The sequence below is a fragment of the Martes martes genome (genome assembly GCF_963455335.1).
Source record: "Martes martes genome assembly, chromosome: 12".
Lineage (NCBI taxonomy): Eukaryota > Metazoa > Chordata > Mammalia > Carnivora > Mustelidae > Martes > Martes martes.
The window spans coordinates 49,372,340-49,393,551 of record NC_137900.1 but is presented as its reverse complement, the minus strand read 5'-3'; the positions used below and the strand labels follow the sequence as shown (position 1 = coordinate 49,393,551).

Here is a 21,212-nt window from a genome sequence, read left to right as displayed (position 1 = left end):
GTTTACTTTTATAGTAAGTGCCTACTTAATTTGACTTTAATTATCCAGATTAGCTGGAAATTTCTGAACTCCACTTTAAAGAATGTACATATCACAATAAAAAATATATTTATTAATTCAAATCCCTGCCATGTGAAATCAGTGTAAATTTGCCTACTTTTTTTAACCCATACCTGTACAGAAGCCCTATATTATGGCCTTTACAGTAGGACTCTGAACTATAGTATTCATAATCATTAAGAAGATATTAAACAATATTCATGAAGCTCTATTTTCTAAGATGAGATATCAAATTAATTTTAAAAAGCTGAAAAAATTTATTGATTTGCCTTCAATTATCAAAAAACTCAATATAATAATAATTTCTGGAGGGAGCACTGAGATAGTAGACTCTTAATTCCTCCAGAAGGTTGCCACCAGTCTGACATCTGAATCAATAGTCTTGGCATAGTATTTTGTAAAAAGAAAAAAAAATACTATAAAGAATTCTGTGTACGAGAGAGAGAGAATGCAAGGAAAGAGGAATAGAAACATTAAAGTCATCCTCAGAACCTTCAGCATCTCTGCCTTGGAAGGTGACGTGTAGTTATTTAAATTTAGAAGGATATCAAAAAGGTTAAATATATAATGTTAACTTCCTTAAGGCAAAATTGACTTTAGTGTATAAAATTGGTGCAAAGTAACATAAAATGTATTATGTTATCATTGCCAATTTATTTATTTTGTTTTATTTTTTAAAATATTTTATTTATTTATTTGACAGAGAGAGCAAAAGACACAAACAGGCAGAGCAGCAGAAGGAGAGGGAGAAGCAGGCTCCCCACTGAGCAGAGAGCCAGATGCGGGACTCAATCCCAGGATCATTGAGATCATTGAGCTGAAGGCAGATGCTTAAACAACTAAGCCATGCAGGCACTCCTCATTGCCATTTTAAAAATAGAGTTTAGAAGTTATCATCTCACCCATAAGAAAGAAAATTGTAAGGCTGTACTTTTAACCCAAAGACTCAAAGGAGAACGTGAGTGGAGATGTTACATCTGTAAGTAAAAGGTGCTAAACATGAACAGGAAGCATTTCCTGATTTATTCAGAATTCATACATATGCATTATGAGGTTAATTCCTCCTAGAGGACTTTAATCACATATCAGGTGAAGAATGTCACTTGAGGAAGAGTGATCACCCAAACAAGAATTATTGCTTATAATCTTTTATAATATTAGGTGACATTTTGGCTTCAGAAATCCAGGGAAAGCAAAAAATAATAATAATAATAAAAAGTTTGAACATAACAGTAGGACTATAGATCCCCAAGAAAGCAGGCTACTCTTAAAGAGGGCAACCAGTTCTCCCTTTGAAGAAGAAAGCTTCAACTTAGATGATTCCTCCTGAAATTAGAATATCCTAAGTCACTGTTAAATCCAATCAACCATGAACAATCAATTCCCACCTCCAAGAATGAAAAATTTAATACAACATTATTTCTCTGTGAGTTTCAATAGTTTCTTTGCTTTCTAATAGCACATCCATAACATCAGCAGCATAAGCAAAAATAGAGTAGTATATGTGTCCAAGCTTAGCAACTAAGAGAGCAGCATGTGTTTGAAAGGAGAAAAATCTATCCCATCAGTAGGAAAAAGAGGGGGGTTAGGAACAGAGGTTTAGAGAAGGAAACTTGATATCCCTCAGTTTTGCCTGTAGTGTCCCCACTGTACCTGGTATTGGACCTGCACACCAAGGAGTGCCGGTGGGTGGCCGTGAATGAAAGGAAAGCACTGAACACTCACACACTTTATTGTTACTTCCCATGATTTGATGAAGGTTTTGTGCAAGTTTTGTTTTAACACAGCTCTTTTCTCAGGGGGTTAGAATTCAAAGAAGACAAAATTAATCATCCCTTGTGGAAGGGAGTTGACTTGTTCAAACCACAGGTACCCACCAGAATGTATAGTAACAATGACAGAAATACCCCAGAGGAAATTGACTTTGATGGCCTAAATCAGTAACATGAGATAGTAAATGTCATCTAGTGTCCAAGTAAGGAGGTTCTATTTATTAAGAGTCTACTGTGTGCTTAGATTTTTATATATCTGACATTCTTTATTCTTTATAATAGATTAATATGCAATATAATATAGATTTATATCTATAAAATCTATAAAATAGATTTATATATAATATATAATGTAATACATTATATTACAATATAATATAATACCCTATGAGGTAAGCTTTGTTTTCCCCACTTTTGAGAGGTGGGAAGATAGAATCCCATGATATAATGAGCATTGGGTGTTATATACAACTGATGAATCACTGAACTCTGCCTCTGAAACTACTAATACATTATATGTTTATTAACCGAACTGAAATTTTAAAAAAGTTTCCATAACTGCTCAAGCCCACGGAGCTAGTAAAGGAAGGATCAGGTCTATGAGGGTATCGAGACAGATTGTCTCATTACCATGCTTCATTTGTGTTCACCTCCAAGACAATTAAGGATATGTTTGACATTCTCACCAACCATGTCTGTCCAAGTCAGAGTAACTAATATTTATTAACTGTGCAACAATGGTAATGTACCACCTTCTATTTTCTTATTTATAAATCAAGGGGGTAACTTTTTGAAAAGCAAATTTGCAATATGTGGCAAGAGCTCTTATACTTTTTGAAAAACTGCAATACTCTTTATTGTAGCAATTAGAAACCCCTAAAATATCTGACATCACTAAGTAAACTATAATACTGTCCCAATAGAATGTGTTGCAACTGTTAAAAGTAGTGTTTATGAAGTGATTTTTTAGAGAATTTAGGGAAATGTTTTAATGATAGATGAGAGGAAAAGCATATTTCAGAATTGTACTATATCTGTAAGAACTAAGCAAGGAAAAAGAAAGAAAATATTTCAAAATTTTAACAGTCATTGCTTCTATGCAGTGTAATTTTTCATTTTCTTTATCTATCTCATTCCTTAAAAAATTTTGATACATGGGAACTATAATCAGGAAAAAATTATTTTAAAATGATGGAGTGACTTTGAAAGGACATCAAATTCCAAATTTCTATCATTATGTGTATTATTAACCACCAATACATCACTCAGAAACACGGTAGTTCCTGAAGTGGAGATCCTGTCACCTTAGTCCAGGATTTGCCACCTGCTGGTGGGCAAAATTCTCAAAGAAAAGAAAACATTGCTGAGTTGCCCATTCCATACTCTACAAATCAATCAACAGGGAGACAGGGAGACATACCAGGGAGAGTGTGGACCACTCAGACAGAACTGCTTTGAGTTCGAATTCCATCTCCTTGTACATTGTTCCTTAAGCACTCTGGGCTTTTTTTTTTTTTTTTAAGATTTTATTTATTTATTTGACACAGAGAGACAGATTACAAGTAGGCAGGCAGAGAGAGTGGGGGAAGCAGGCTCCCTGCCAAGCAGAGAGCCTGATGCAGGGCTCCATCCCAGGACCCTGAGATCATGACCTGAGCCAAAGGCAGAGACTCAACTCACTGAGCCACCCAGGTGCCCATGGGTTTTTCTTTCCTGATCTATGAAGGAGGGATAATACTCTTTATCCCACAGGACAGTTTTGGGATTAGAATTGATATGTGTAAAGGTGTTTAATGTTTGTCATGTAGTTGGAGTTCAATAAATGGTAGCCATTGTGATTTTCTTGGCAATTTTGCATGAATTTCCTATTGTCCCTATTTCCCTTAATTATATGCCTTATTGCTTATTTTATTCCTCAAGATGAGGCTAATTCTCAAAATCTGTGCAGGTAAACAGATTATACACACAAATACATACTATAGATAGATGTACATATACACACAAACTATGTTAATGTTTTAGTTTTCTTAACTGGCCAAATAGCAACAGATAGATATAAATAATTCACTTCAGAAACTTCTCAATATGCAAAAGCAGACATTTACAAAACATCTGAATTCTGGAATGATTGTTTTCATGAGCTGCAAAGATTCCTAATTTCATAAGAACCCACTCTATAGATTCTTTTAACAGTAACTCCCTACATGGATTTAAAATCACATTTGTTTTGCACACAATTGGGAAAAGATATCTGCTGTATAACATGTACTACACTTCTAAGCCGTCCTCAAAATGATCTTGGGAAGATGACAGATACTGCAGATTCTATACCCAGTTAATACTGGGAAACTAAAGTTGAAAAATTGTGACTTACCTATAATTATGCATCAAGTTCATTATAAGTGAAGTCATTTTGAGTTTCGTGTTCCTTACCAAAGTCCTGTCTGAGCAAGAAGAGAAAAATTATAGTAATTCTGAGTGAATGGAGATGTCATGGAGTCCCTAAAAGAATGCCTTACTTATAGCAAATATTCAGTAGTTGTGCTATATTGAATTCAATTAGAGAATATTACAAGGGAGAAAGAAACATCTTCCATCTTGGATCTTCTGTAGATCCATCCTGGATCCCCTTTTCTCAGCAAACTTGTTGGAGGTCTGCTCTGTTTTCTCAGGGGTGTTGCTTTCATGTTAAAGGTGCCTTTTCTTCTTGTGGAAAAATAAATAAAGGAAAACCTAGTCTTTAATTCTTGACCATTTTTCTTGTAAGGAAGGCCTTGTTTCCCATTTAAAATACCCAGATTGGACACTGAAGCCTCAAAATTCTTATGCAAGGGTGCTTTGAGGAAGGAGCATGTTTCTTGGTTGAACAATAATCTTTTGAGGCACAGTCATTAATATACTTGCTTTGTAAATGGGGATATTGAAGCCAGAATAATGTATGGCCTGCTCAAGGTGATAGGTGGTGGAGCTAGGCCTGGGGCTCTCTTTTCCTTACATTATTAATTTCTTCTAAATTAAAGGGGCACGTGACATTATTCTCCCATTGCCTTAGTCTTCAAATAATCCTGTTGCACCCAGCATTCAATCCTAGAGCCCATCGCTAAAGACTTAACACAGCTGTGTCCAGAAGCTCTTTTACGGAGCATACCTTACTCTGATAAGCCATTTCCTAAGAACCTCTCCTTAATTATGGGATCCTCTCCAGAACCTGAAATACAACATCTTTTCTCTGGTAACACAGGTCTGAGGTGTCAGTTACCAGAGTGCATGCCCCATTATTGCTTATTTAAAAAAAAATAGCCTTTATATCCTTGTCTGCATAAAAATAGGAAACTAAACAATTGAAAATTAAACAAAATGGAACACAATTTTTCCTACATGTGGTCCATGTCACCTGTTTGCTTTATCTGCCTAGTGTCTGGTGCAACATTTGATTTAGTCACTCTAAATCCTTTTTCCTTCTCCTCTACTCTTGATGTAGACTCCCCTCAAGAGCTCATCCTGTTTCAAAACCACCTTTCCCCTCCAGAGAAGCAAACATGTTCATGGTTGTTGCCAATACACCCTCTTGACTAAGGACCCTTCTTTTTCACGCACAGTTTAAAGCCAAGCACCTGACATACAGTATCTGTCGTCAGTTACTCTTTGTCAAAGTTATGAATGATGGTTTTCAGAAAGGCAACTCTTGTCTAATAAATGTATCATATTCATTTAATTAATTAGAACAGCTAATGTATGCACATAGTACAAAATTCAAGCATTACAAGTTGCAGAATGTGAAAAAGAAAGTCTCAGGTCCATTCCAGTTCCTCATTTCCTTCCCCCACAGTTAACAGATTTTTCCGTATCTTTCCAGAGATATTCTATGTATATTTTATTTTTAACCTCAAACTGTATTTTGGGCAACCGTTTAATGACAATACTAATATTGAATATGGTAAAGAGATACATGCTTTTAAACACAGCTTTTGTGTGTGTTTCCCTTGATATCATAACCTCAAGAAGTACAAAGAATAGAGCAAGATAGATCTCATTTTAAAGATATGGACATCGAAGCTAAAAATAGTCTCGAAGGAGTTCATAGTCAATAAAACAATTCACTAGATACATCAGGACTGTCAGTTGGTCCCAATTCAGAGCTACTTCTCCAACAATTTTTATTTTCCAAATAAAGTAATATTATATGATATGTTTGCACACAGTGCAAATCATACCTTGCCAATCCTGCAATGCCTTGTCAGAATCAGAACCTAATTTCAAGATATTACCTTTTCAAATATCTTTGTATCTCTTTCTGGTGATGTGTTAAATTAATAGTCACATCTAGAATGACAATCTGAGCAGCCCCTTCCAGGCTCCTCTGAAGGCTTTTTTTTTTTTTTTTTAAAGATTTTATTTATTTGATAGAGAGACACAGTGAGAGAGGGAACACCAGCAGGGGGAGTGGAAGTGGGAGTGGGAGAAGAAGCAGGCTTCCCGACTAGCAGGGAGCCTGATGCGGGGCTCCATCCCTGGACCCTGAGACCGCGACCTGAGCCAAAGGCAGCCACTTAATGACTGAGCCACCCAGGTGCCCTGAAGGCTATTTTTCCATTTTATTTTCCAACTTCTCCCCATCCATCCCAGTGAATTATTTTCAGTGTTCCCAAACTTCCCCACCCTTTCCACCAAATCCTTTGATTTGTAGGGTTACTGGGGTAGCACCATTGCAAGGCTTTCTTGAAGTAAAATAGGTTCTCTTGTGTCATGATCTCCACCCTCAGCTGGGTTCTCCAGCCTGATGAAATATTTCTCTAAGTCCTACTCAGCCCATCCCTCTCTCCCCATCACAGATATTCTAAATCTTCACCACTCTCATTTCCTTTTTTAAACATAATTTTCATTTAAGTTCCAGTTAGTTAACATACAGTGTAATATTAGTTGCAGGTGTACAACTTAGTGATTCACTAATATTAATATTAGTTTCAGGTGTACATTTAGTGATTATATGATTGCTTACATACAATACCTGGTGCCCATCACAAGTGCCCTCCTTAATCCCCATCATCCATTTCATCCATCCCCCACCCTCCTCCCCCGGTAACCATCAGTTTGTTCTCTATACTTAAGAGTCTGTTTCTTGGTTTGACTCTCTTTTATTTCCCCTATGATCATTTTTTTTGTTGTTTCTTAAATTCCACATATGAGTGAAATATATGGTATTTGTCTTTCTCAGACCAACTTATTTCCCTTAGTGTAATACTCTCAAATTCCATCCACATCATTACAAATGCCAAGAGTTAATTCTTTTTGATGGCTGAGTAATATTCCAGGGTATGTGTCTGTCTGTGTGTCTTCTTTATCTATTCATCAGTTGCTGGACACTTGGCCTCTTTCCATAATTGGCTTTTGCAGATAACACCACTGTAAACATCAGGGTACATGTATCCCTTTGAATTAGAATTTTGTATTCTTTGGGTAAATACCTAGTAGTATGATTGCTGGATCAAAGGGTCATTCTTTCTTTCTTTTCTTTTCTTTTCTTTTCTTTTCTTTTCTTTTCTTTTCTTTTCTTTTCTTTCTTTCTTTTTTTTTTTTTAGAGAGGGAGGGACAGAGGGAGAGCGAGAATCTCAAAGCAGACCCTGGAGCCCCATGCAGGGCTCAATCTCACAACCCTGAGATCAAGACCTGAACTGAAATCAAGAGTCTGACATTTAACCAACTGAGCCACCAAGGTGCCCCAGGGTAGCTCTATTTTTAACTTTTTGAGGAACCCCCATACTGTTTTCCAGAGCGGCTGCACCAGTTTGCATTCCCACCAACAGTGTAAGAGGGTTCCCCTTTCTCCACATCCTCACCAATACATGTTGTTTCTTGTGTTAATTTTAGCCATTCTGGGGCGCCTGGGTGGCTCAGTCAGTTAAGCATCTGCCTTCAGCTCAGGTTATGATTCTGGGATCCTGGGACCAAGTCCCACATCAGGCTCCCTGCTCAGCAGGGAGTCTGCTTCTCTTGCCTTCTGCTGCTCTCTCTGTCAAATACATAAAATCTTTTTAAAAATTTTAGTTATTCTGACAGGTGTGAGATGATATCTCCTTGTAGTTTTGATTTGCATTTCCGTAATGATGAGTGATATTGAGCATCTTTTCATGTGCCTGTTGGCCATCCATATGTCTTCTTTGGAGAAATGGCTATTCATGTCTTCTGCCCATTTTTAAGTGGATTATTTGGGGGTTTTTTGGGGGGGGGTATTGCATTTGCTAAGTTCTTTATATATTTTGGATACTAGCCCTGATAAAGATATGCTATTTACTCTCACTTCCTAACCCACCATCTTATCCTCACTGCAAACAAGCCAGCCTCTTCGTTCATGAAAGGAAGTGCTTCAACTTCCTCCCTGCCCTGACCTTTTCTCCTTTCTCAAATCTAGCTGTATCTTCTGTGTCCAAATTTATGACCACTCCCTGTGCCTTGTACTCTTTTTCTTCCTGACTTTTTAGGGACTTCGGGTCCTCAGAAACACCTTATCTTTCCTGGGTCCCCAACTGCCCTTTTTCCCCTTCTAGCTGTCCTTCTCTTCACCTGGCACCTTTCCTTGTGAGTGCTTAGTTTCTCTCCACCCTTCCACCTACCTCCCGTCACACTATATTGCTATGAACTATCACGGCTAAGCTGGGGGAAAACAGTCCACACAGTGTCCCCCACTTCCTTGCCATCCCATACATCCCTGGTTTTCCTTCTGACAATCTGAGCAGCCCTTCCCAGGCTCCTTTGAAAGGCTCTTTTTCCAGGAGTTTATATCTCCAGCTTCTTACCATATATCCCAGTGAATGATTTTCAGTGGTCCCAAACTTCTTTGCCTTTTCACATGCTCTCACCTCTGCTTGGAACATCTTTCTCCTCCTTTTATTGTCTTCATACTCCTAGGCTTCTCTCCAAAGCTTGGGTCTGCTTTCAGCATCCATGCAGCCTCTGCCCAAGCCACCAGAAGTTTGGTTCCCTTTTCATTTACTTGTGTCATCCTCTGCTTCCCTTTGCTCTTCAACACACATTACATGTAATGCCAATTTAACACCTACAACAACTGTTTGAAGCAAGTACTATTATTATCTCATGTATACGGATGGGAAAGCAAACCTAGATGCAGTAACTTTGTTCAAAGTTATAGAGCATTAAATGAAAAGTACAGCTTTGAATTCAAGCAGTCCTACTCTAGAACCCATATGTTTAACACCCCACCGCCACCACGCCCCACCCTTAGCCTCTGAGTTTGTTGAATGAATGAATGTTACACTTTTTCTTAAAAAAACAGATCAAAATTGAACTAAGTTAAAATTTCATAGCATAGATTTGCAAAACTGCCAAGGGAGCACAAACCTAAATAAGGCCATGACATTCTCAAGGAGGAGGAAAATTAAGTTTGGAAATGATAATATCAATATGTAACAAAGTTTAGGATTCATAAAGCTCTTTGGCTTCATCATCTCATTTAATCAACCTGTGAAATATATTATGAGTCCCAGGCAATCTGAGGCTGGAATAACCAGCACCAGGATCCTGGGATTTATATTTTATTTCTTCTAAGGTCCTGGCCCTCAGGTCTGAGCTGATATGGAAGAGTAAGTTGGGAGTATGGTAGGTTCTTTAAAAGAAAAACCAAGAAAGTTTTACACTATTATTAACCACTTATTTACACAAGACTTCTAATGGAGTATGGGATCAATTTCCAGAACTAAGGGGTCACACCCAAGGAGGCCCTAATCTTTTGGGAGCTCTACTGCAGGTGTCAGAGCTAGGATACACCTGTCTAAAACCTGTTCTTGGAAAAAGTCAGCCTCTATGTCTGTATATAATTCATCCAAGGGTGGTTTTATTTGGTTCCCTCATGCATTTACTTCAACGACAGTAGTCAAATATATTGCATAAGAGTTTAATGAATTCTCAAATAGGAATCAATAGGTGAGTTTTAGAAGAACTCCTGAATTCCCTGAAAGTTATATTCAGAAATATGTATGCAAATAGGGTTGCCTAGGTGGCTCAGTCAGTTTAGCATCTGACTCTTTTTTTTTTAAAGACTTTATTTATTCATTTGATAGACAGTGATCACAAGCAGACAGAGAGAGAGAGAAAGTGAAGCAGGCTCCCTGCCGAGCGGAGAGCCCGATGTGGGACTTGATCCCAGGACCCCGAGATCACGACCCGAGCCGAAGGCAGTGGCCTAACCCACTGAGCCACCCAGGCTCCCTAGCATCTGACTCTTGATTTCAGCTCAAATCATGATCTCAGGGTCATTAGATCAAGCGCCCCTCCCCTCAGCTCAACAAGGAAACTGCTTGAGATTCTCTCTCTCCCTCTCCCTGTGCCCCACCTCACCCCTTGCTTGCCTGTGCTGGAGGGAGCTCTTTCTCTCTAAAATAAACATATAAATCTTTTTAAAAATACATATGCAACTGAACACACTAGTTTAACAAATTATGGCATACTTTATTTTTTGAGGAGATGGTCTGTAGCTTTCAACAGATTATCAAAGGCCTACTCCCCCTGCTCCAAGTTTAAGAGCCATTATTTTAGTGATGGAAGCTAATATTGATACTGGTCTTAAAGCCAGACACATTATAAGGAAAATCTGTTCCCTCCTTCCCAATACCACAACCACTATTTCCCCCTTCCCTGTCATACCATACCTTAAGCTATGTTAAAGAATTTTATGTTCTCAACCACAGTTTGAATTCCCCACACCATTGTTGCCCAGATTACTGGGAGGTGCCTGGAAGAAAATGTAGAAAGTACAATTCATATTTTTAGAACAGATTTTATATCCCATAAGTGTTTTAACTGGCATCATTTAATTTTTTTTAAAGTAATCTCTAAGCCCAATGGGGGCTCAAACTCATAAGCTAGCAATCAACAATCATATTCTCTACCGACAGAGGCAGCCAGATGTCCCTTAAGTGGCATCATTTTATTTATTTATTTATTTATTTATTTATTTATTGTTAAAGATTTATTTATTTATTTGACAGAGATCACAAGTAGGCTGAGAGGCAAGCAGAGAGAGGAGGAAGCAGGCTCCCTGATGAGCAGACAACCCGATGATGCTGTGGGGCTTGATCTCAGGACCTTGAGATCATCACCTGAGCCGAAGGCAGAGGCTTTAACCCACTGAGCCACCCAGGCACCCATCATTTTATTTTTTTAAAGGTTTTATTTATTTATTTGAAAGAGAGAGCATAAGTGAGCAGGGGGAGGGGCAGAGGGAGAGGCAGACTCCCCACTGAGCAGGAAGCTGGTCTGGACTTGGGGCTCTATCCCAGGACCCTGGGATCATGACCTGAGCTGAAATCAGACACTTAATTGGCTGAGCCACCCAGGTCCCCCAATGGGTATCATTTTAAAACTCCATGTTTTGCCTGAACTAACAGCAACTGAAAGTGTTTTGGGGGCTTGAAGAGAAGTCAGCCAGGGATTGAAACATAAATTTTGAGTAGGCTGTGTTATCTAGTAAAGATTAAGCCTGTGCTTTAAGGCATCAGGAAAGCCTGAGCGATCCAATTTTTAAAAATAATATATATTTTAAAATATATTAGCCACAGGAAAAAGTAATAACCAAAGGTAAAATTAGAACCATGCTGGATTTTCTTTCGCTCTTAGTTCTGTTTAACTTTTCATTAAATATGAGGGCGGTGGAGTGTGTCCTTTATCTTTTCAGTGATTAGGGTCTTCTTGGCCTTCCCTTTCATATAATATTCATAATTCTATCCAAAGCATTTATTCTCTGTGCCTCACAGCAAGACTATAAGAGAATCATCAAAATGTAAAATTTAAGAGCTAAGGTATTAGCCACGCTGTTCTAAATATGTTCATCAATTCATTTAAAACTCACAACAGCCCGATGAAGTAGGGACGATTTGTAGCCTCCCATTTAATAACTAAGATAACTGTGAGTTTTTTTCAGTAGGAAAAAGAGATGGCGGGTGGGTGGAGGGGCGGGAGAGGAGCGGGAGTCTTTCCAATGGGGGAGAGCGCCTTTCCCCTGTTCCCCCAGGAGGCTCTGGACACGAAGTGAATGTGATAGACTGACTCACTAAGCACTCTGTTTCTAGAACTCTGAGCACTTTTTTCTTGTCTAGGAGCAATTATTTATTAAGAGCAGTCTGTCAGCCCAATAACTCTCTCGCCAGCTTCCTATCTGCTTGTTGGCAGAAATCTCCATCATCTCTGTTAAAATAGACCTCATCTTCTCTGAACCAGCCCCTGTACAAAGCACTAGTACTGGGCATTGCACAAGTTTGGGAAACCTTCGCCCTCGTCATCCATTTCACAGGGGTGTGTGTGTGTGTGTGTGTGTGTGTGTGTGTGTGTAGTGAGGACAGGCTGCTGGCAGGTGGGCAAACTCCCCCAAATGAATGTTTGAGCAAGGATTTTTAGCATGGTGGACTCAGCACGTGAACCCAGGTGTTGAACGGCAGAAGGGGGAGAGTTATCTAAAAGTAGGGAAGCCTCATAGTGACACCAGTGATACCTCGGCAGGGCTCTGATCACCAGGAGTTTGCTGTTTCTCCTGATTAAAAGAGGAAGCAATGCTTTGCCTACGACATCAAACACCCTGGTTCGAAATAAGCGGTTAGGAATCCTGTGCGGCTTTCAAATGCGAGGGGTTGTGCAGGGGAGGAAGGAAACAGGAGAGCAAAGTCGCCTTAACTCACTGAACTCGCTCGGAGACCTCGAGTAAGCTGGGGGCAGGGGAGCACAGCGCCGGGAGGAGGGCGGGGGACGCGGGAGGGGGACGCGGGGTAGGGGCGGCGGCGGCGGGCCCCGGGCTCCCTCCCCCAACGGCTTTGTCCACGCTCCCGGCGCCAGCCTCCCGGGCAAGCCCGGACAGCAGAGGCCCCGCGTGGGGCGACTTCGGGCGGGGGGGCGGGATTCACGTTCACAGCGAGTTCAGAGCGAAGGGCGCCTCCTCGGGGAAGCAGAACGGCAATCTCCGGGTGGAAAGAGTCCCGCAGGACTCCTCCAGGGGGCAAGAGTCTGGGGGTGGCTTCCGCCGGTCCCGGAGGTGGAGAGAGGAGGGGCGGGCTGGTCACGCGAGGCTGGGGCGGGCCGCTGGCGCCCGAGTGCGGCGGAGGGGAGGGAGGGAGGGAGCCAGCCGGGGGGGGCAAGCGCTGGGGAGCAGCATGGAGCCCTCCGCAGACAGGCTAGCCACGGCCGCAGCCCGGGGCTGGGCGGACGAGGTGCGGGCGCTGCTCGCGGCTGGGGTGCAGCCCAACGCGCTGAACCGCCAGGGTCGGAGCCCGATTCAGGTGGGTGAGCCGCCCTGCCGGAGGAGGGGGAACGGCGGGCGACTTTGGAGCACAAGGTTTGTATGAGAGTCGGAACCAGGCCAGCGTTTCGATTCTCCGTGAAGGGGAGACTTCTTGGTGAGTTCTCAGGTGGACTTTGGAGCCGAGACCTCCCGGTGTCCACGTCCTGGGGGCTTAGGAAGCCACAGAGAAATACGAGGAGGCACGTGGGGTGAAGATCCCTAGAGTGGTATGGAGATCTGGGGGGGGGGGGTGAACCTACTCGTGTTAATACAGTCTGAGGTATGTTCTTTATCTGATACACGGTTGCGAAAGTTTGCGGTAAAAAGCAAGATTTTAAAGAATGGAAGGTTTGTTTGGCCCACTAGCCCGGAACTCAAAGATCCCCGAAGGGAGCTGATCATCTGCCTTTGGGGGGGGGGGATTGCAATGGAAACCTTCTGCCGTGTAAATTGAATAAATATCAGTTGAAATTATTCAGAAGCAACTATATATTGTGTTTATTTTTACTTTAACCGAGTAAGGAAAATATATGCTTGTTCTAAGAATTTTGGTAACACAGACAGATACATATGAAGAAAAACATTTGTGTGATCTTGCCTGAAATAATGTCAATTTAGTTACCATTTTGAAGGTATCTCCTATTGTTTTTCTTATTTTTTACTTGCTTGCTATAGATTAACTTATTTGGGACAGAGTTTTCAATTCCTCACTGTTCAAAAATGTCGTTTCTCCCCTCCTCACTTCAGTTGTGTGTAGGAGTGGGGGTGGGGGGGTGTTTATTATTTGTGGTGGTTGTTTGCCTTCACTAACTTCCTAAATCCAGGCTAAAAAAACGATTTCTTCTTGGCAGTCACCACCCTAGTTTTATTCGCAGTGTCGATAGTGATTTCTGATTCTGAAAAATTAAATGTATGTGAAACAAAGGCTTACTGCACAAATTCCAGCATAACAAGACAAAGGACAGTAACTGTACCTGCAACTTCACAGACTTCACAAGTCAATCTTCCTTTCCTGAAACTATGCTACATAGGATAAATTTTATACTTTAAAATACAGATATAAAAATAAAACCAAAATGCCTTAAAGTCTGAGATTATTTGGGATTTAAACTGTGAAAAGATTTTGAGAGGAGAGAGATCGTGTGATGGTAGAAGAAAGGCATGAGTCCTTTAAAAAGAATGCATGCATGATTCCTAATTTCCCTAAAATTTTGCTTGGAGACTGAGTTTAACCTTGAAGTTCTGGAATATGTTAGAAGAGACTTCATGTGTTTAAATACAAAAAGAAAAAAAAGAGAATCGGATAATTAGTTTTAGCTATTTTTTTTTAAACTAGGGAAGATAAGAACATAGAGAAAAAGGGTCATGATTTTGGTTTAGAATCCTAACCAAACTTGTGTTTAATATAAAACTAATTAGTTTATAGAAAAATTTAATTAAAGTTAATACCTTACCAAATGGATTTAAGCACTCTATGAAAATTCATTTAATTGATTTTTTCTTTTTGCTTTGGATTGCTATTAAATTATTTAAATGTTAGGTTTCCTTTCATACTTCAATACTGCAAAAATATAATGAAAACCTGTAAAATCAGCTAAATGATGAAGTACTTCATTGGATTAAAAAATGTTTCATCTATTATATTTTCATCTGCATTATACATAGACATGGAGGTTGACTTCTCCTAAGAACAGGTTTTAGACATGAGTTTTCTAACTCTGGCACTTGCCGTACAGCTCCCAAGATTATGGCATCCTTGGGCGTGGTCCCTTTGTTCTAGAAACTGATGCCATAATCTATTAGAAGTCTTGCATAAATAAGTATGGACTAAGTTTTTCTTTGACAACAGTGAATTGTTCTAATCCACTGCAATAGTTTTTATTTTTGTAGCTGTAATTTGGTTCACTTATATTTTCTCTCTTTTTGAAAATTAAATCAGTTTCACTTTCTCCAGGACAAGAATCAACCACTATAGTATAACTTATTATGTTTCCTTGGTTTAGAGAAATTAAATAATTCACGTTTAATGTAGAATGTAGTTAAAAATAAGGAATTTTTCTACAGTCGCTGTTGTCTAGCTAATATCATCTAATAATGGTTGACCTAAAAAAGAATTGTCTTCACTATCCACTCATGCAACTATCACTTCACTTCACTTCACTATCACTATCACCACTTCACTATCCACCATGCAACACTCAAATTTTAAGGTTGCTGTGATTGTGGATACTATTTAAAAATTCCCCTTTGGTAATGACTTTGTTTCAAAGATGATTTATGAACAAAATGAGGGGAGCACCTCCTGTATGATCTCAGAGTAAACTTGGGAAGTTTCTTAGTTTCCTATTTCTGCTGTAACAAATTACCACAACTTTCGTGTCTCAAACCAACATAAATTTATCATCTTATAGTTCTGGAGGTCAATAGTCTAAAATGGATCCATAGGGCTGCATTTTTTTTTTTTGAAGTTCTAGGGGAAATCTGTTTCCCTGTCCTTTCCAACTTTTAGTGACCATCAGCATTCCTTGGCTCATAGCCCCTGCATCTTCTCTCTGACCTCCATTCTTAGTTCTTTCTTCTGTAACCTTCTTATAAGGAAACTTATGATTACATTGGGCCCATCCTGACAATTCAGATTAATTTTCTTTAAAATATTTAATTTAATTACACCTGCCAAGTCTCTTTTTCCATATAAGGTAATATATTCACAGCTTTCAAGTGTGAGTTAGTAGACATCTTTGGGAGCATTATTTAGCTTACCACAAGAAGGAATTTGGGGGCTGGTCAGAATTCAACGTTTTGGGAAGCTAAGTGTAAATTAAAAGTTTTACAAGAATTAAAGGTCTGTTGTTGTTTTCATTTTCACTCTTTAACATTTACCATGTTCTGGGCTTGGATATACAGCAGAAAACCATATAAAATCTCTGGGCCTTACATAATTTTGTATCAAAATGAAAGGGGAAATACAGGAGGTTAGGCTTAGAAGCCAGTTTGTCTCTCACCCTTTTGTTATTGTCTGTGGCTCTGGCAATGTTGCGTGTGTGGCTGGAACTCCGCAAAAGTTTGGAGAATATAATGGAATTCAGTGTGTACAGAAAAATGGAATGAGTAGGAGAACTGGCTAAGGGAGCTGGCAACTGAAAGCAAATAGAGTAACTAGATACCTGTGGCTTGTACTGGGCAAATGCACGGGGTGGAGGCTTCACAAATAGCTTCTTTATTCTTTTTTTTTTTAAGATTTTATTTATTTATTTGACAGAGAGAGTTCACAAGTAGGCAGAGCAGCAGGCAGAGAGAGAGGGGGAAGCAGGCTTCCTGCTGAGCAGAGAGCGCGATTCGGGGCTTGATTCTAGGACCCTGAGATCGTGACCTGGGCGGAAGGCAGAGGCTTAACCCACTGAGCCACCCAGGCACCCTAGCTTCTTTTTTCTTCCCCCCTGCCACCCGTCCCTGCCCTGACCACTCTGCTCTCTCTGGCAGGTCATGATGATGGGCAGCACCCGCGTGGCCGAGCTGCTGCTGCTCCACGGCGCAGATCCCAACTGCGCGGACCCCATCACTCTCACCCGACCTGTGCACGACGCGGCCCGGGAGGGCTTCCTGGACACGCTCCTCGTGTTGCACCGAGCCGGGGCGCGGCTGGACGTGCGCGATGCCTGGGGCCGCCTGCCCGTGGACCTGGCTGAGGAGCGGGGCCACCGCGCTGTCGCCCGGTACCTGGGCGCAGCCGTGGGGGGCACCGAAGGTGGTAGCCACTCCCATACGGAAGTTGCGGAAGGTCCCGCAGGTGAGGTGGCAGATTTAAGAGTTGAAACTCAGAGAGCTTTTACAACCCACTGCACTTCTTTTTCAGAAAAGAACCTTGGCTCCGGGAGAGCAAGGTCTTGGGTCTCGCCTCAGCTCTCACACTGCCACCCTGTAGGACAATTCCACTGTCCCAATCGACTGCCTCGCTTGGGCTGCGGACAGGAAATAGCCTAGATGGATTCCACAAGTTTAAGCCCATCCCACAAACCGTGCCCCTATTCCCGCAAACACTCACCGTCCCCGAACTCAAGCCCTAGACTGTGTAATATTGACGACTCAGGAGGCTAGGGTCTAGTGGCCCCTCTTCTTCCAAACTAGCTGGCAGCAGCATCCATTCAGCTACCCTCGGTATCCACATTAGCATACCCAGGTAGCAGGACCAACCCCACAAGCATTTGCACGTGGCATCGTCTGGCAGAAATCCATCACCCCCAACTCTACTGCAAAATTTGACTAAATCTGACCCTCTACTCTATGCGGTGTTGTTTTCCAGAGCTGCCCAAGGCAGAGAGACCTCTCCAACCCTGGCAGTCTGTACACGGGGATTTGCTACATTCTCTGAGAAACAGAGACCCTCTCTTAAGCTTTTTCTTTTCTTCGAGAGAAATCGCTGAGAAAGGGAGATGGCCACGTGATCCTCTTTGCCTTCTTCTACAACCACAAAGCCTTCTTCTCTTGCGGCACCCCTTCTCCACCTCCACTCCTACTTGCCCGAAGTACCAACTTTACTGATTTTTTTCTGAAGGGAGAACTATTTTATATATATGAAATTAACATGATATTTAAGGTAAACCATGACTTCGAAGATTCTAGGATCTATCCCATTTGGGCTCAGAATTGGGGCACTAGACCCTCTGGGCCTTAATGGGGCCTGACAGTTCACAGGGGAGAAGCTCGCTCTGAACCCTAGACCAGAGATGCAGCGAGTTTTGCGTTTCCGGCGTGGGAAGTTCGAAGATCTCCTTTGGCCTGCCCACCCTCCCTCTCCACCAACTGTAGTTCTCGTCGGAACACAGCGCAGGGCAAGGGACCAATCATAGGGCCGGTTGCGCGGCGCAAGAACGGGGAGGAGCTGAAGAGCCAAGAAGGATTAGAGAACTAACTGGGCCACTGGCAAAAAGAGTAACCCTTTATATGCAAAACTAGGAGATCTGTCCCAAGCACCCAAGTCCGTCCACTCCTTTCTTCCTACCCTCCCTCCCTCCTTCCTCCCCTTTATCCAACTACGTAATCAGCTCCATTTTAGATGGGACTTAAAGTAAATGAGACAAAACAGGAGTCCTGCCCTCATAGAGCTTACATTCTGGGAAACATACTTTAAGCAATAAATGTATTTTCAGAGATTTAGTTTCTTAAGACCAATGTGACGGATATAAGTGAAGTCTGAATGGGAAGAGGGGCTCAGAGTAGTCAGAGAGCCTGACTGATGAAAAGAGATTAGCTACTGGAAGCCTACACACTCTCAAGGGCAAAGCCTGGCGGTTTAGGAGGACAGAAAGGAGGGCTGGAGCGTGCACACAGCGCCGTCAGAGAGGAAGGTCAAAGAAAGGATATTAGGTCGAAACACGGATTTTGTTTGAGAAACTTTAGAAAGCCATTAGCGGGTTCGGGCGGAGGACCCTGGGGAGAAAGACGACAGGACTGGAGCCCAATGTTCCTATACCGCCCCGCCGCTCCGGCGCCTCAGGGGCCCTCAGTTTACGCTTGTCGCTGAGTCGCTCCGCGTCAGGTGCAAGAGGCGCCTGCCCATACGCGAAAAGCCAGGCGGCATTTTCTTGGCCGGCGCCTGGCACTGTGTGTGGCATGCCCTCAGCACGCCTTATATACCTGGGTTTCCCTGTCGCAAACCCGCCGGCCCCGCGTGGCCGCGCCCTGCCTGCCTTCGCCTGGCGGGCCCCGAGCTCGGCGAGCTTCGCCAGCCGCGCAGTGGACGCGATGCGCTATCGGCGGGGCTGGGGAGGCGGGCAGCTGGCAAGGTCCAGCCTTCAGGGACAGACCTGTGCTGAGGGGTGGTGGACATGGACTAGAGGCCAGCGAAGCCGGCTGAGAACCTTGCTCGTAAGCGTCGGAATACCAGGTGGGGGAGATCAAGAGGGGAAAGAGGGATGGGTTGCACATTTCTAGTTTCTAATGTGTTTTTTCTTTCTGCCATCTGCAGACAGCCAGGACTTCAAGAATGATTGAGATCTAAAGACAGCTCAAAATGGTCTGATCTTCAATCAACCAAAGTGAATTACCCCACCCCACCCTTGCTGGCCTTAATTGGCATTTATCAAATAAAGCTTTTTAAACTGGAGATTGCTTCAGATAAATCTGCCTAATTCGTCCCCCAAAGTTCTGTTTGTATTTCCATTTATACATTGTTATAAAAGAAAAAAATCAACACTGTTTCTGCCTTTTTATTATTGCGCTGGAGTCTTCTGGAACAAGTCCTTTAGGCCTCTGTGGGCAGTTCCTCTTTCCAGCCTCGCACCCCGCAGGACACTGTTGTTATTACAGACATTTAGCGAACTACGGATCCGAAACTTAAATGGGTTACATGGCCTTTCCCGTGTCAAACGGCCATCAAGTGGTAGTGCCAAGGTTCACTTTAAAAAGAAAAAAGGTGTTATTTTGTTTATTCATTTATTCAGCCAACATTTATGGAGCACCCCTTATGGAACCTCACCATGAGGAGGGAGGAGAAAGACATCAATTAACACATGACTAGACATTTTAACACCAATTTCACTGACTGGAAGCTAGTATTTTTTCCCCAAAAGATACGTGTAGGCTGCAGTAAGAGTACATAGCACTGTGTATGTTGTGCTGTGTACTGTTATGACTTCTGGATTTCAGATGATAAAATGTCAAGAGCTGGGTCTTAAGATGGATGAAATGGGGTAAAAATTTGGTGCAGAGAAACTCTATGGAGACCTCAGACTGACAGACTCACACTACCTACCTGGCTATAGGAGCTGAGCCTCTCAAGGTTTGGGATATTTTGCCCTAAGCTCTGCAGCAAGCATGTGACAGAGCCAGCACAGCGTGGTCCACAACCACAGAGCCAGGCTCCGCAGCCTCCTTGGGGGTTTGACTGAACTGCCCCCAAACATTCCCTGCCCAGCTTTTGGAAACTCCAACACAGCAGCTCCAGAGGGCTGTGAAGTAGCTACTGACCACCACCCAAACCAAAAGCAGCTCCAGCTTCTCTACCACAACAGGGGGAGGGACATGGCTCCAACTTCAGCTGAGACCCAGCTGAGGTCATGCTGCCTCCTCTGCAGTAGCGGTACCATAACTCCATGACTTATTTTTCAAGGTGCAATTCATATAACATAAAGTTAATTTTAAACTGTACAATTTGGTGGCATTTAAGAAACTCACAATGTTGTGCAGTCATCACCATTTATCTAGTTCCAAAACATTTCGATCACTTCCAAAGGAGACCCTACACCTGTTAAGCATACTCATTAAATCCTCTCTGTCCTCAAGACCTGGGCACCACTAATCTTTTGTCTCTATGGGTTTATCTATTCTGGACATTTCATATAAGTGGAAGCATACAATATGTTGCTTTTTGTGTCTGGCTTCTTTCATTTAGCGTAATGTGTTTGCTGTTCTTCTATGTTGTAGCATGTACCAGGACTTCATTCCTTTTTATGGCTGACTAGTATTCCATTACTTACTTCATCTCATAATGAATATTTGGGTCCTTTCCACCTTTTAGCTGTTGTGACTAGTACTATATTCATATACAAGTGTTTGTTTGAATACTTGTTTTCAATTCTTTGGGGCATATACCTAGGAGTAGAATGACTGGCTCATGTAATAGTACTGTGTTTAACTTTTTGAGGAACTGTAAAACTGTTTTCCACAGGAGCTGCACCATTAAATATTCCCACAACAATACCAGGGTTCCAATACCTCCATATCCTCAATAACATTTGTTATTTTCTGGGTTTTTTTTTTTTTTTAGAAGCCATCCTAGTGGGTATAAAGTGGGATCTAATTGTGGGTTTAATTTGCATTTCTTTAATGACCATAGATGTTGAGCATCTTTTCATGTGTTTATTGGTCTTTCACATATTTTCTCAGGAGAAATGTCTATTCAAGTCCTTTACCCATTTTTAAGTTGAGTTGTTTTTCTTTTTGTTCTTAAGTTGCAAGTGTTCTTTGTATATTATGGATATTAGACCTTTATCAAACATATGATTTATAAATATTTTCTCTCATTCTATGTGCTGTCATTTCACTTTCTTTATAGTGTCCTTTGATGCACAAAAAACTTTAATTTTGATTGAGTATGTTT

General features: G+C 41.7%; 1 protein-coding gene across 1 annotated transcript; it reads left to right on the top strand.

Annotated features, from left to right (window-relative positions):
* Positions 1–12,968: 12,968 nt before the first annotated feature.
* Positions 12,969–19,217, top strand: LOC308352794 (cyclin-dependent kinase inhibitor 2A-like). The gene is made up of 3 exons (XM_080819173.1): positions 12,969–13,112; positions 16,595–16,901; positions 19,080–19,217. The coding sequence occupies exons 1-3, from the start codon at positions 12,987–12,989 to the stop codon at positions 19,103–19,105; spliced, it is 459 nt and encodes a 152-aa protein (XP_080675299.1). The 5' UTR covers positions 12,969–12,986; the 3' UTR covers positions 19,106–19,217.
* Positions 19,218–21,212: the final 1,995 nt, after the last annotated feature.

Coding starts and splice junctions, on each gene's coding strand:
- LOC308352794 (XM_080819173.1), top strand. CDS start 12,987: ATGGAGCCCTCCGCAGACAGGCTAGCCACGGCCGCAGCCCGGGGCTGG. Junction 13,113..16,594: donor AGGGTCGGAGCCCGATTCAG/GTGGGTGAGCCG, acceptor TCTCTCTGGCAG/GTCATGATGATGGGCAGCAC. Junction 16,902..19,079: donor AGTTGCGGAAGGTCCCGCAG/GTGAGGTGGCAG, acceptor TGCCATCTGCAG/ACAGCCAGGACTTCAAGAAT.